At 41.9% G+C, this 12,781-nt stretch overlaps 1 protein-coding gene across 1 annotated transcript; it reads left to right on the forward strand.

Annotated features, from left to right (window-relative positions):
- The first annotated feature begins 1,803 nt into the window (after nucleotides 1-1,803).
- On the forward strand, nucleotides 1,804-9,464 carry cUnh5orf15 (chromosome Un C5orf15 homolog). The gene is made up of 3 exons (XM_080483678.1): nucleotides 1,804-1,943; nucleotides 5,559-6,943; nucleotides 7,957-9,464. Exons 1-3 carry the CDS (start codon nucleotides 1,823-1,825, stop codon nucleotides 8,089-8,091), a joined length of 1,641 nt encoding a protein of 546 aa, XP_080339804.1. The 5' UTR covers nucleotides 1,804-1,822; the 3' UTR covers nucleotides 8,092-9,464.
- Nucleotides 9,465-12,781: the final 3,317 nt, after the last annotated feature.

Below are 12,781 nucleotides of genomic sequence, written 5' to 3' on the forward strand. Positions count from 1 at the left end.
CGTGTTTGTTCTTTTGTCACCTCACATTTAAGTGACACGTGGTTTATGTTTCTTGTTATCTGGCCTGCCGGCAGATAACAACTTGGAACTCGTCTTATCTTTTATAGCTTCTTTATACAAGTTTGCTTCAAGGTCTTTTCTGGCTGAATGTAACATTATTTAGCAGGCTGCACATCTTCAAAGCAATGCAGGTACGGTGAAAAGCACTTGCAGGCAAGTGAACAACTTTTAAACAAATAAAGAAACATTGATTACATTCAGGGTGACCACTGTAAATTACTTAAGTTGCCGAAATAAATAAGACACTTGGCTCAGTAAGCGTTTAATGAATGACAGGTCAACCATGTGAGCCACAGAAGAATGTCTACTTGGTGGATTCAAACCAGGCCAGAATGAGTCTTAACATATTTGAACAGGAATTAGGAATGGGCGCCCCCCCCCCAATCACTACCCAGATAACCCTGGTGACACCCCGATCGTCTAAGTTTCAGATGATAGTTGACCCACTGATACAGAGCATTTTCCATTTCCTGTTATCACTGATTTAGTAGGACTGAACTGAGCCTGTTGTGGATTTTCTTTGCTCACTTTTAAGTTTACAAAAAAAAAAAAAAGCTGCTTGGACGCAACGATACAGCTCATTTTAGAAGAAGAGAAACCTGTCTGTCCCTAATGCAGCTTGTGGAGCAAAATAAGCATGTCTCCAAGATAATTGCTCTTCAAAAATATGTGGCCGAGCCGGAACATAATTACTGAATAGAAATACGCATGAAAATAAGCACACCTGCAGAGAGAGAGACAATGACATGTGGAGGTACAATAAACACAATAGATTGACAATGTCATCCAGAGTTAGTATTTTTTTTAAGTTCGTAATTTAAGGTCTTCAGTATTATGGTGTATTACTTGAAACAACACCCGTATCTTAACTACAAGGTGAGGATTTCAATGATTTCATCATGGTTGAAAGAAAGTGGGTAAACCGAATCCCTCTATTCAATAAGGTTTCATACGTTATGGCCACTAAACACTAAATGTTTATCCAATCTTGGCCACGATTCAAAACATCCCAAATGCAATGCTAATTTGATTTCCAAAGCTGCATTTTTTTTCAACAACAATATACAGTGTAACAATAACACAATGAATGCAAACAGCAGCTCATGGGAGAAGGTGGTGGTTCACAAAAATAAATTCTTAATTAAGTTATGTCAAGCCAATGAATTTGTCAGACAAGGATCCCCTTATGTCAGTCTTGTCTCTTAAGAGACTTGATTGTTGCATGGGGAAGTTTGTAGAATTATCTATGATAAACTCTGGTGGTCCAGGGCTTTATGCTGCCTCGACCCAGCAATCGTTTTCTCATTTGCTCATATTTGTATTACATAAGTTGCTTCCAAACCATCAAACCTGACCTTTGTCCATGTTTCATAGCTTAGTTGAATGTTGAACTTTCTAAAACCTGTTTGTGCCATTGTGCATTGAGCCCAAAGATAAATATCAAAATGAGGATTACAGCCATGATGTAAGTAACCACATTTAAGGGAAAAGGTGACTTTAGGGGGGATCATGAAGCGTATAAAACACAGAGTTGTTTACTTGTTGGATTTGAGTTGAGCGGGATTACATGGACACTCCATGTCGCCATGATTCCGTCCTTGACTTGATAATCAGTTTGACATCCCTGAAAAGAAGCAACTCAACATCAACGCAAACATTGTAACGTGCAAATCTGTTATCACGCAGCGTGACTCACGCTCCTCCCACGTGTCGGTGACGTCCTATTTAACCGAAGCCACGCCCCATCACATCACGCACCAACATGGCGCCTCACGGAAGTCTGGGACGAAGCAGGAGAGCGATTTCGTCTTTTTTTCTGCTTATTTTGCTCCAGCTCTTCGTCACAAGCTGCCAGTCAGCGTCGATATCCACATCGAATAAAGGTCGGTCACATTCGTGCGAAGTATCAGCAGTCACGACTGTTAAATGTAAACTTTGAAGTGGGCTCGTTAGCCGGTTAGCTGCTCCGTGTCAAACAGCCGTATCCGGAGCTCGCTGTTAGCACTGACAATAAAACGTTTAAAATAGTCAATAACACGCTTCCTGTGTGTGTTCGACAACTTAAAATTGCGTTTTTAGAAAGCGCACTCCTTGTCGAAACTATGTCACAGTGTACCGAGCGTGTTTGTTTTCTGAATAAACTAAACCCTGACGTCTGAATGAACACGACCTTGCAACCCGACCAGTTAACACTGTGTCTCGTATGAAGGGAGACGTTTCTAGCAAAGGTGACTTCATGTAAGTTAGTCTTGGCCCCTTTTTTTTTTTATTCCTTTCAACCTAAGAACCAGTCCAACCTGAAGTAGTCACGTCAAGTCAGGCAGCTGAAGCAGCCAGTGAGTTCCCTGCATGCTTTAGATGTTTATCTGCGTCAACACACCTGAGTTATTCTCTACGTGGAGCTGTCAACAGGTGTGTCAGTGTGGAGACATCTGGATCTGTGTCTTAAGAATCAGGGTTTCTTTACAGGACAACTTTAGTAGTCTCCTTCCTCTAACAGCCTTGATCTAAGTAAAACTGACTTGTAGAAGTGGTGACATTTCAGGGGAGGGGGTTCCATCATTGACAATGGGAAGACTTTATCTTCATTTTTGACGTGACAGACCTTTAAGTAAAGGATAACACATTCACAACTGTTTGAGTTATTGTAGCTTCTTTATCTACTTACAGTACACCTAATCTCTTATACCAATAAAACAATCCACACAGGATACCGTTTGTATTCTGTACCGAGGTAAAAGTTCTCACGTGTCAGGTGGAGTCAGATTAAGATTAATTTCTGTGTGATTGTCGAGAATAGAATAGAAATCCTTTATTATTCCCAGAGCGAAATTCTTTGTTTTGTTGGACTTTGAATGGAATTTAGTGGAATAATTGTGGCTTATCAGTGACGGTGATATCATGATGCACCTTGGTGACCCCGGATGGAAGCAGCCTAAACGGACACTGTGTGGAAGTGAGAACACTTCGTGCCAGTAGACTGAACCTGCTCCATAAGATGAACTTCAAAACAAACTCTCGTGCAGTTTGAATGACATTTGATTAAAATCAGAATACAGCCTGAACTAAGTGACTGTAACAGACTTCAGAAGTTCCTGATCCCAGCAGCAGAACGTAGCTTCATAATAGATTGACTCTGTGCTGTGTTGATTTGTTTTTCATTGTGTCGGGTTCTCCCCTGGTAACTATTAACCAAAATAACCTCGCCCACTCTTAAGCCTGAACACAGCGCTATGAGACTTACCATTCACGTTATTAAAAGATTTGGTGGATTTAAAATGCCAAAATGCCAAAATACCATTCACGTTATTAAAAGATTTGGTGGATTTAAAATGCCACTATGAGCACAAAGTGAAGCAGGTTAGAATGAACATTTTCTTTTCACTTTGAGGGCCTCTTCAAAAATGTGAATACTGTCTTGAAGTGTCTCGGGCCTGGAGGTGCCCTCCGGGGACTCTTCAGTGGATTAGTGGTGGTGATTTGATTTGTGCTGGTCGTAGAAAGTGACTTCGTCCAGATGCTCGTGTCGTATATCTGTGTAGTTAATTAAACCCCTGTCAGGGAAAGAAACAACCTTTTGAAGTTCCCCATCAATGAGCAGAGACCACACTAAAAACTGCTCTGATTTTCCTTGTTGGACTTTGAACACGCTGTTTGTCCAAAAGCTTGAATCTGCTCCGATAAGGGCGGCTGTGTTTTATATTTTTGGTCTATGTGTGGTTCATTCTTCTTTTTTCTTTTTTGAATAACGACTACATGAGACGCTTCAGTCTGAGTAGAGAGCTGTATCGCTGCAACGTTGTGTTACTGGGTGGAAACAAAACGCCTTGCTTGTAACCTCGTTCATAATCTGACTGCGTCACGTCATCAATCTGACCATCTCGGCCAAACAACTTATCTGTGGATACGTATTGTGTCAGAATTGTGTTGTTGTTTGTTTTCTATATAACTTACCAACACGAATGGATTTTTTTGTTTTGTGTGTTTGTTTAGGAGTTACCTTTGCTGTTTGAATCACAGGCAGTAGAGGAATAACCTGAAACATCTTGCTTTTTGTCACTCTTGACATTCACATCATCATTTACAGAGTTGTTTATAATTCATTGCTAAATACCGGGATAAGGAGTGAAAATGTTTGTTCAGTTGTGGGATGACTTGACAGCGAATGTGTGGTTAACCTGCAAATCAAACATCACATGATAACAGCGTAGAACATATAACAAGGATTCGTACTAGTAAAAACCAAAATTAAAAAAAGGGAGAAATTATGTTTGTTGATTGTACTTATTTGAGAAATTATACTTTATCACACACTTCAGACTCTTTGTGAAAAGACCCTCAGCTACTTGGAGGATGAATTTGTCCCGGCTTAGAGGGTGGCGTGTAAGACCTGCTGCCACAGAGATCTCCTGTTCAGTAATTATTTATGCTGGGCAGGGCCCATGTGTATGAATAGAGCCTTTCTTCTCTTGGGGGAAGTCTCACTCTCCGCCTCAAGTCCCCAGTGTTCCCCGCCTGTCCCGTCCTAGGCAACGCCTCCTCGTCCCGGCGGATGGAATAATGTTGACACTTGTTTGTTAAATGGTGTCATTGATTCAGGCAACAGGCTGACTTCACCGAAGGATGCACTCAGAAACTGCTATACATGCAGAGGTTCGCAAAACTGATTTCTTTAAATGTAACCACTGACACATAGTCAAGATTCAAACCAAAAATATTTAAAAAAAATTTCATGCATTGTCATTATTGAGGTGTTGTGTGTAGAAGTTTGAGGGACAAAATGAATTGAATCCATTGTGGAATAAGGCTATAACATAACAAACTGTGGACAAAGTGAAGTGCTGTGAATACGTTCCTGATGCAGTGTCACAGTTCCTGAGTGCCTTTTAGTGGTGAAGGAGACTGTACTCACTCACACTTTGACTTTCTTTGCAATTTCTCTGCAGGAAAGACCTAAGTTTTTCACTTTGATCATGGTCTGTCTCTCTCCCATTATTATTTGCATTTCTCTCGACATTTTTATATCAACACATGAGTTTCTGCAGTACAATACTGTTCAACTGGTGCTCACGAGGGTTTGGTATCATCGTTTGCTGAAACACTGCTTTTATCTACATATACACACATATATATTATGTAGTACTCCAGAAAAGTTGGAACAGCTGCAGGAATCAGTAGCACAAACTTTCAAGGCTTGATTACCTGCCAGTTTTTAACCAATTTCTTGTTTGCTGAAATACTTACCTTTGTACCATTACAAGCTATTCATTGATCTTGAACGACCTGAACGCTGTAAATACTGGGGTGTTCTAAACTGCTAGTTTAATTTGAATTCATGGTATTATCAAATGGTTAATGGACCCCTTTATGACCGTGCACAACAAAGTACTAAGTTGTTAAAACCTATTTAATCTGAATCTGGTAAGAAGTATTCTGCCGTCCTTTCTTCTGCCATAATAAAAAATATCTTGCATTGTTTTTTCCCTCTTGCCTGACAGATGAAAGTGTTACGACCACATCTCAAAGACTGAGCTCGACCATTCAGAAAAATAAATCAAGTGATGTAAAGCTCAGAGCACCTCAACCAGATCTTGATGCTGCTGCTGCTGCTGAATCTCAACCAGATCTTGATGCTGCTGCTGCTGAATCTCAACCAGATCCTGATGTTTCGGCATCTCAGCCTGACCCTGATGCTGCAGCAGCTCAACCAGATCCCAACGCTGCTGCAGCAGCTCAACCAGATCCCAACGCTGCTGCAGCAGCTCAACCAGATCCCAACGCTGCTGCAGCAGCTCAACCCGATCCCGACACTGCTCCAGCAGCTCAACCCGATCCCGACGCTGCTGCAGCAGCTCAACCAGATCCCAACGCTGCTGCAGCAGCTCAACCAGATCCCAACGCTGCTGCAGCAGCTCAACCCGATCCCGACATTGCTGCAGCAGCTAAACCAGATCCCGACGCTGCTGCAGCAGCTCAACCAGATCCCGACGCTGCTGCAGCAGCTCAACCAGATCTCGACGCTGCTGCAGCACCTCAATCAGATCCCGACGCTACTGCAGCACCTCAATCAGATCCCGACGCTGCTGCTGAATCCCAACCAAATCCTGCTGTTTCAGCACCTCAGCCTCACCCTGATGCTACAGCACCTAAACTAGATCCTGCTGCTACTGCACCTAAACCAGATCCTGCTGAAACTGTACCTAAACCAGATCCTGCTGTTTCGGCACCTCAGCCCGGTTCTGTTGTTTCGGCTTCTCAGAAAGACCCAAAGTCGCCTACTGGGAATCACAATAATACTTCAGTTGTTGTCATTGCTTCGTCTGCTGATAAACAACAGCAAAAACCTGTCAGTGACGGAGAGCCAGCAGATAACACGAGCAAAGACCTTCACATCCCAGAGACGGCTAAACTACCAACTGCTCCCAAAATCAACTCAACTCCAGCTCCCCCCACCACCACCACCACTGTCAAAATCCCTGACCCAACAAAGCCTGGTGAGGAACAAACAGAGGACCCATACATTCAAGAGGATGCAGTGACACCACTCAATGCACTAGCGCTCCAGTCCACCGAGAAAGAAGGTCCTGTCAGTTCATTTAAGTATTTCAGTAAGGAGGATGAAGAGGAGGATGAGGTGGGGGAGGAGGAGGAAGAGGAGGAGGACGACGACGAGTCCTATGATGACGTAGAGATAAATGGAAAAGATGGCGATTACAAAGATACAATTGGGGTCGCAGTGCAGTCCGCTGACAAAATGGACAACATCCCCTACCAGAGAGATAACTACAACACCGAGGATCAGGACTCCCACTTCTTCATTCATCTGGTCATCCTGGCCTTCCTGGTGGCCATCGCTTACATCACCTACCACAACAAGAGAAAGGTGAGTGTGACAGCAGTCGAGCAATGCTAACAAGTTAGACGGCCAAACTGTGATGCAGCTTTTTTTTTTTTTTTTTTTTTTTTAAACGTGTATGAAACTTTAATTCTGTGTACCTGCCTCTTTAAGAGGAAAGGTACTGCTTTTTTTTCCTTTTTCTTTTTTTCCCTTCTTCCGCCTCACTTTCAGCTCGTAACTTGGAAGCATGAACACAAAATCACATCAAAACATGCGGACAAACTCGCAAATAGTGTGTTTCTGCAAAAAAATTTAAATAAAAATGCGAAATGGTCCGGTCACTGTAGATGGGATTTTGGTGAAAGACATAAAATTGAGGCGATACTATTCAGCAGCGAGCGGCAGGCAAACACAAAATTTAACCTCAAATGTTCTAATTTAGGTTAAAGTAGCATAAAGAGATATTGCTTTGAGTCTCACCACCCAAGAAAGTGGTGTAAATGTGGTTTACATTCACTTCCACCAATGGTTGCTGTGACCTTTTTCCTCAGTGGTCTGACAGCTGAATGCCACTGCAGACTTCTAATGAACCACACTCGCTATAGGCCTCTACAAAAAAAAAAAGAGAAAAAGACAACCAAATCTTTATCTGTAAAGGTTTTCAACACATCTCTAATAAAACTGAGCTGGACTAAAGGTAGCACTTTGATGGTTGAGATCATTTGATCAATAACTTTGAATATGGGCTCTTTGGTAGCGAACTCCGTTTGACATATCTGTTGATTGATGCACACAAATGCACCCAAGACCAACTGATTTCTCCAGATGAAATTGTGCTTGAAATTAAGAGGTTAGAAAGGTTTTATGTTGTAAATTAGGCTCCGCTTTCCAAGTTTGGGCTCGATTTCTGAAATGAATCTGGCCTCCTTGTCATCTTTTCTGATAGTGTTTGAACTAAGGAATAGTTTGGACTTGATCAGAACACATACATCAATGACAGTAATTAGATATTAGTTGGTTTTTTTAATCTACTTTTTGCCTCTTTCCTCTCCTGTCAGATCTTCCACCTAGCGCACAGCCGATGGTGGAAGGAGGGTCTATGTTCCAGAAACACAGTGGAGTATCACCGCCTGGACCAGAATGTCAATGAGGCCATGCCGTCCCTGAAGATGACCCGAGACTACATTTTTTGATCCGCACTCGGAGGATTGATAAATGGGGAAACCTGCACCGAGCCCGTTGGCCCTCCTGCCTGCTCATTCACTTTGTTGAGATGCTTTGTCGTGGAGCTTGATTGATGTTTTCTCTTGCTACTGGCCAACTGGAAAGCAGGAGAGATCATGTCTTTGGGATAGAATTATGTCTCTTCAGGACTTTTTGTTGTCAGCATTAAGATTATTTCCATCTTTCTTTGTTATATTTAATGCTACTTCCCATTTTTCTAAATGAATAACAAGGCAGGGTTTAATATTTTGATCTATGAAGATTGTTTTTCGGCCTTTCCGTGTCTTTTTGGTTTCCATCTTGAACACTGTCTTAATATTTTAGGCACTCATTTTACAAGTTGGAAGAATTTAACTATGTAGAGGCATGACAGCGGTAAATTCACAAGTTTCTCTCAGCTTTCACCGTCATGTGTACATGTTGTGAGAGTCAACAAACCAAACGGCAATCGAAAGGATGAGGATACACACACGTGCAGAATCATTCCAAAAATTCACAATGACAATTAATTGAACCATATAAAGGCAGGATATGACTTCTTTATGTATCAAATCTGACACTTTCTATTGGCTAAAGGACCATGTTTCATTTGGAAATGCAGTAGAACTTGTTTCTGGTCACACCTCTGCAGAATATGCAAAGGTGCTCTCCAAGTGGAGATTAGTGTCCCGTGCTTAAGCCATTATTTGAAGATGGATGCTGTTTAAAGTTCAAGAGGTACTAAAATAATATATGGGAGAGTCGTGTATCGCCTATTCTTTTGTTCATGTAACGTGTTCTGATGAGGTATGTCCTCTCCTGGCCACAAATTGTGAGGCTGGCCATCTTTGTGTTATGGCTTCGGTGAAGTCTTTACCAACTCCAATGTGGCAAAACAAAAACTGGATCGACAGCAATCCTCCGTGTTCACATAGAGCTGTATCTTGTCATGTTATCAGAATATTTTGCACAATCCCCATGACCTGTTCTTATACATTGAAATCCACTCACACAAAGGCCACTTTTCTTTCTGGGGGGGGGGGCTCTTCAGCTCATCTCAGCCATGTGTTTGTGTCTTTCACCATCGCATGCCTTTAATTGAAATGCCACGTTCGTCTGCCCATTTTTTCTTTTTCTTTTTTGTTTTTTGGTATCGCCTTCTGCCAGTTGTTTTCAGCTGTCTTGTCCATTTGAAAAGGTACAGAGTGGGCTAGTTAAGAGTTGCACGGTGCCGTTTAGTCATGGGAGTTACAATATGAGAGGAGAAGCTTCTTTGTGAAAGTGATCAACACTGCTCTTGCAATCAACAGTAGAAACTGTGCAATCTTTTTTTTTTTTTGTCAATAAAGCACAAATCGTGTAAGTCCCTTCTCTTGTGATTCCTGGTTGTCATATAGAAGGTGTCGCCTTAAATTGAGCTGTATTTGAGCAAATCTACGGTTTCTCAACTAGAATTCTTATCAAGCAAAGTAGAGAGTGTGCTATGTTTGCACCAAACATGATAAACAAATATACACAGATGCAAGTCGCAGTTCCACCACAGGGAGGCAGTGTGCACCCACAAGTATGATATTTCAACTCTCGAGTTGCCCAATACACAACAAAGTGAGTATGTGTTACGAGAACACAATGAGTAAAGTGAAACATTTTCTATTTGCACTTGTTCCTTCTCAAAGCTATACAGCTAACATCTCGAGCTGGGACAGGTAACACTTTAATACATTTCTGGCAATGATGTGTTGAGCCACATGTGCCAACAACGCAGTGACAGAGCGCCTCATATCCAACCTTGAATATCTGACAATTACCACTGAGATGGAGTTTGAGGACAGCACTTGGTAATAAAAGTGGTGTGTTAAAGTTTCCGCGCGGTGACAGCACAGATGGAAGCAGAGGGGAAAACATCCATTTCTTTGACCGCTCTGCTCTGATTAATGACACAGCCTGTTCCCAGAGACCACCTGCTTACAAACGCAGTAACATCCTCCCCATCATGGATTTGACCGCAGCTCATCTCGAGAGAAGAAACCCTTTTCAAAGTAGTTTTTCAAAAGATGATAAAGTCGCGATGTGTGTGATGGCCCTCCAGTTTTTCTCACCACGGTGAATTATGCAAAAGGCTGGACATTCCCTCACAGGACCAACATATAGACTCTCGCGAATCAAACCTTCCCATCGTGTCTGGATTGTGTGAAGAAAACAAGGCATTTCTAGAAAATCCTCACAGGGACAAGGAGAACATGTAAAACACACATGAAAGACCATGTCGGCCAGCGAGTTGCGACTATATAGTTTCAGGGTTGGTTGCACAACAAACATTCTTGTTTCAAAGTCAACAACCCTTTCAAACACTAAAAGTAATAGATTAGTTGTACAAACCCAAGAATCTTCAAAGTTTCAAATTGCATTGTTTCTGATGATGTAATGATGATTCTGTTCTGTTTTAGTGGTTTTCTTTGTGGGCTTTCTTCCCACAGTAGAAATGTGGGTGTATAAGTTGAAGCGGTGTCTCTAATTGCAAATAGATGTGTGTATGTGGTTGTCTCTCTCTCTCTCTCTCTCTCTCTCTCTCTCTCTCTCTCTCTCTCTCTCTCTCTCTCTCTCTCTCTCTCTCTCTCTCTCTCTCTCTCTCTCTCTCTCTCTCTCTCTCTCTCTCTCTCTCTCTTTCTCTTTCTCTCTCTGTGTAATGGACTGGACCTGTCCAAGGTGTTTGCTGCCTCTTAACAACAGTCAGCTGACTTTAGTTGGATTGAGTTAAGATGGATGGTCCATCAGATTGGATTTGTTTAAAATGTATTATTTCACATATTAACACTTTTCAGATGCTATTACATTTTCAGAAGTTAATCCAGGCAAAAGGTGATATATTTGAGCACATTGTGTGTCCCCCCCCCCAAAAAAAACCCCCCCTCCACCCTCCCACCAACCTTCAATACACTGAATCTGCTTACTCAACACAAGCCTCGCTGCATAAAAGCATCCACGAGGTGCCTGAAATGTAAAACCTGAAGATGAAAAAAGCAGGAAGTGATAGCTGCTGGGTGCGTGCCATCCGCAGATAAGATAACCAGGCTTTGTGGATATTTGTACAATGTCACGCTGGGTGAATCTATCTGAGAGACAGCAACAAATGAAATCTACCAACCAGAAAATCTCACAACTACCTTTGATCACCGAAGGGTGAAAATCTTGACAATGGTTTTGCAGTGGCTTGTCGAAAAGACTGTTTTCTAACTTTGGGAGGGAATTCTGTGAGAAAACATCGCTCAGCTTGACAATACAACGAGCAGACTGGGTCTTGTGACTAAATTTGACTGCAATATCAACCAAAATATATCGCTTTAAAATAATCTCACCGCAAACTCGTTATCACAATAAGTGGAATATGTGGAAATGATCTTTTTTGATCTGATCCAACACAAGAAATGATGAAATTTGCGACACCAGCAGGATTCTCTGGGATAATCTATTGAGTGATAATTAATAGTTTACTTTACAAATTCAGGCGTTTCGATTAAATATTCAATTTATTTAACTTTCGTCAAGGTGATTAGATATGTGACACCTCATTTCGCGGATTGATTCCAGATTAAAAAGCATGAAAATGCCCAACATTTATGTCACCTGTAGTCCAATCATCCTCGGAGTGCTCTTCTTTCTGACCGTGGTACAAACTAGAGGTTGGTGGACCCACGACCTCAGTAATATCGTCAGCAGCTTCACTGTGAGAGCTCTTACTAACATATTTCCGCAGTATAAAAAAACTCAACAACGACAACGGAAGCAATCGAAACAACATGAAGCATGTCTATCTTCATGGGAACGATTCACACGCCAAACATGACCAATCAAACTGTGTGTAAAACTGCATCAAGGACAATCTGGACTGATATTGACCGATCTGACTTCCCCCGTAATAATCGCTGTATTTTCAGCATGGGCTGGATTAGGTCAATTCAGAGAAGAGCACAAACACTGATTGGGCCGTTTGCCCAACACACTCTGTAGCAAAGAGTTTGATAGGTGAGAGGCTGTTTGGTATGAGAAAACACAAGTTTGTTCAGGAGCTGACATCTATACTAACAGGACACTAGTGAAGAAAAAAGAACGAATTAATCTGCTGTGACCGAGCAGAATGAATACACGAAATGCAGAGAAGTAACTTGAAAGAGTTGAATAACATTTGTGACTTCATTTATGAAGTGTGTCTCCACTTTATTCTATGGTGGCCCATAGGAGCAAAATCCACAACGCAAATGCAAAACTCAGCGGCGTTGCTCACTGTGCTGAAATTGTCCTAACGTTATGTGTGTGCTCTGCTCTCTATCGTTTGGTTCCGCTTTGGTTCCGTCAGGCAATACTGTCCGACGGAAACAAAGCCCGTTCTTCCGACCGCTACACGCGTCCATTGTGGTCTTTGCGTTTTGTCTTGTGGCTGTTTGCTGTTGCGTTGTGGATTTTGCCTTTGCACTGTGGCGTCGGCCCTTCTGGGCCACAGTACCAACTTGTCTACATTTCAGCAATATCTTCAATATAGGCATTAAGCAAGTAAACAGTGAGCAGTATTTTGGAAAGTTTTAACACTATTGCATTACTTTCAATCCTCACTTTCTATGTGAGACATTTCAACGTAAAATGTTCATGTTTTGACCTTATTTCAAGAGAATATTAATGAAGTCA

This window comes from Lipophrys pholis, assembly GCF_963383615.2.
Source record: "Lipophrys pholis genome assembly, chromosome: 16".
Taxonomy (NCBI): Eukaryota; Metazoa; Chordata; class Actinopteri; order Blenniiformes; family Blenniidae; genus Lipophrys; species Lipophrys pholis.

What these genes read in the sequence shown, in the direction of transcription:
- cUnh5orf15 (XM_080483678.1), top strand. Translation starts at nt 1,823, where the DNA reads ATGGCGCCTCACGGAAGTCTGGGACGAAGCAGGAGAGCGATTTCGTCT. An exon ending in GATATCCACATCGAATAAAG is followed by an intron (nt 1,944 to 5,558) that starts GTCGGTCACATT and finishes CTTGCCTGACAG; the next exon opens with ATGAAAGTGTTACGACCACA. An exon ending in CCTACCACAACAAGAGAAAG is followed by an intron (nt 6,944 to 7,956) that starts GTGAGTGTGACA and finishes CTCTCCTGTCAG; the next exon opens with ATCTTCCACCTAGCGCACAG.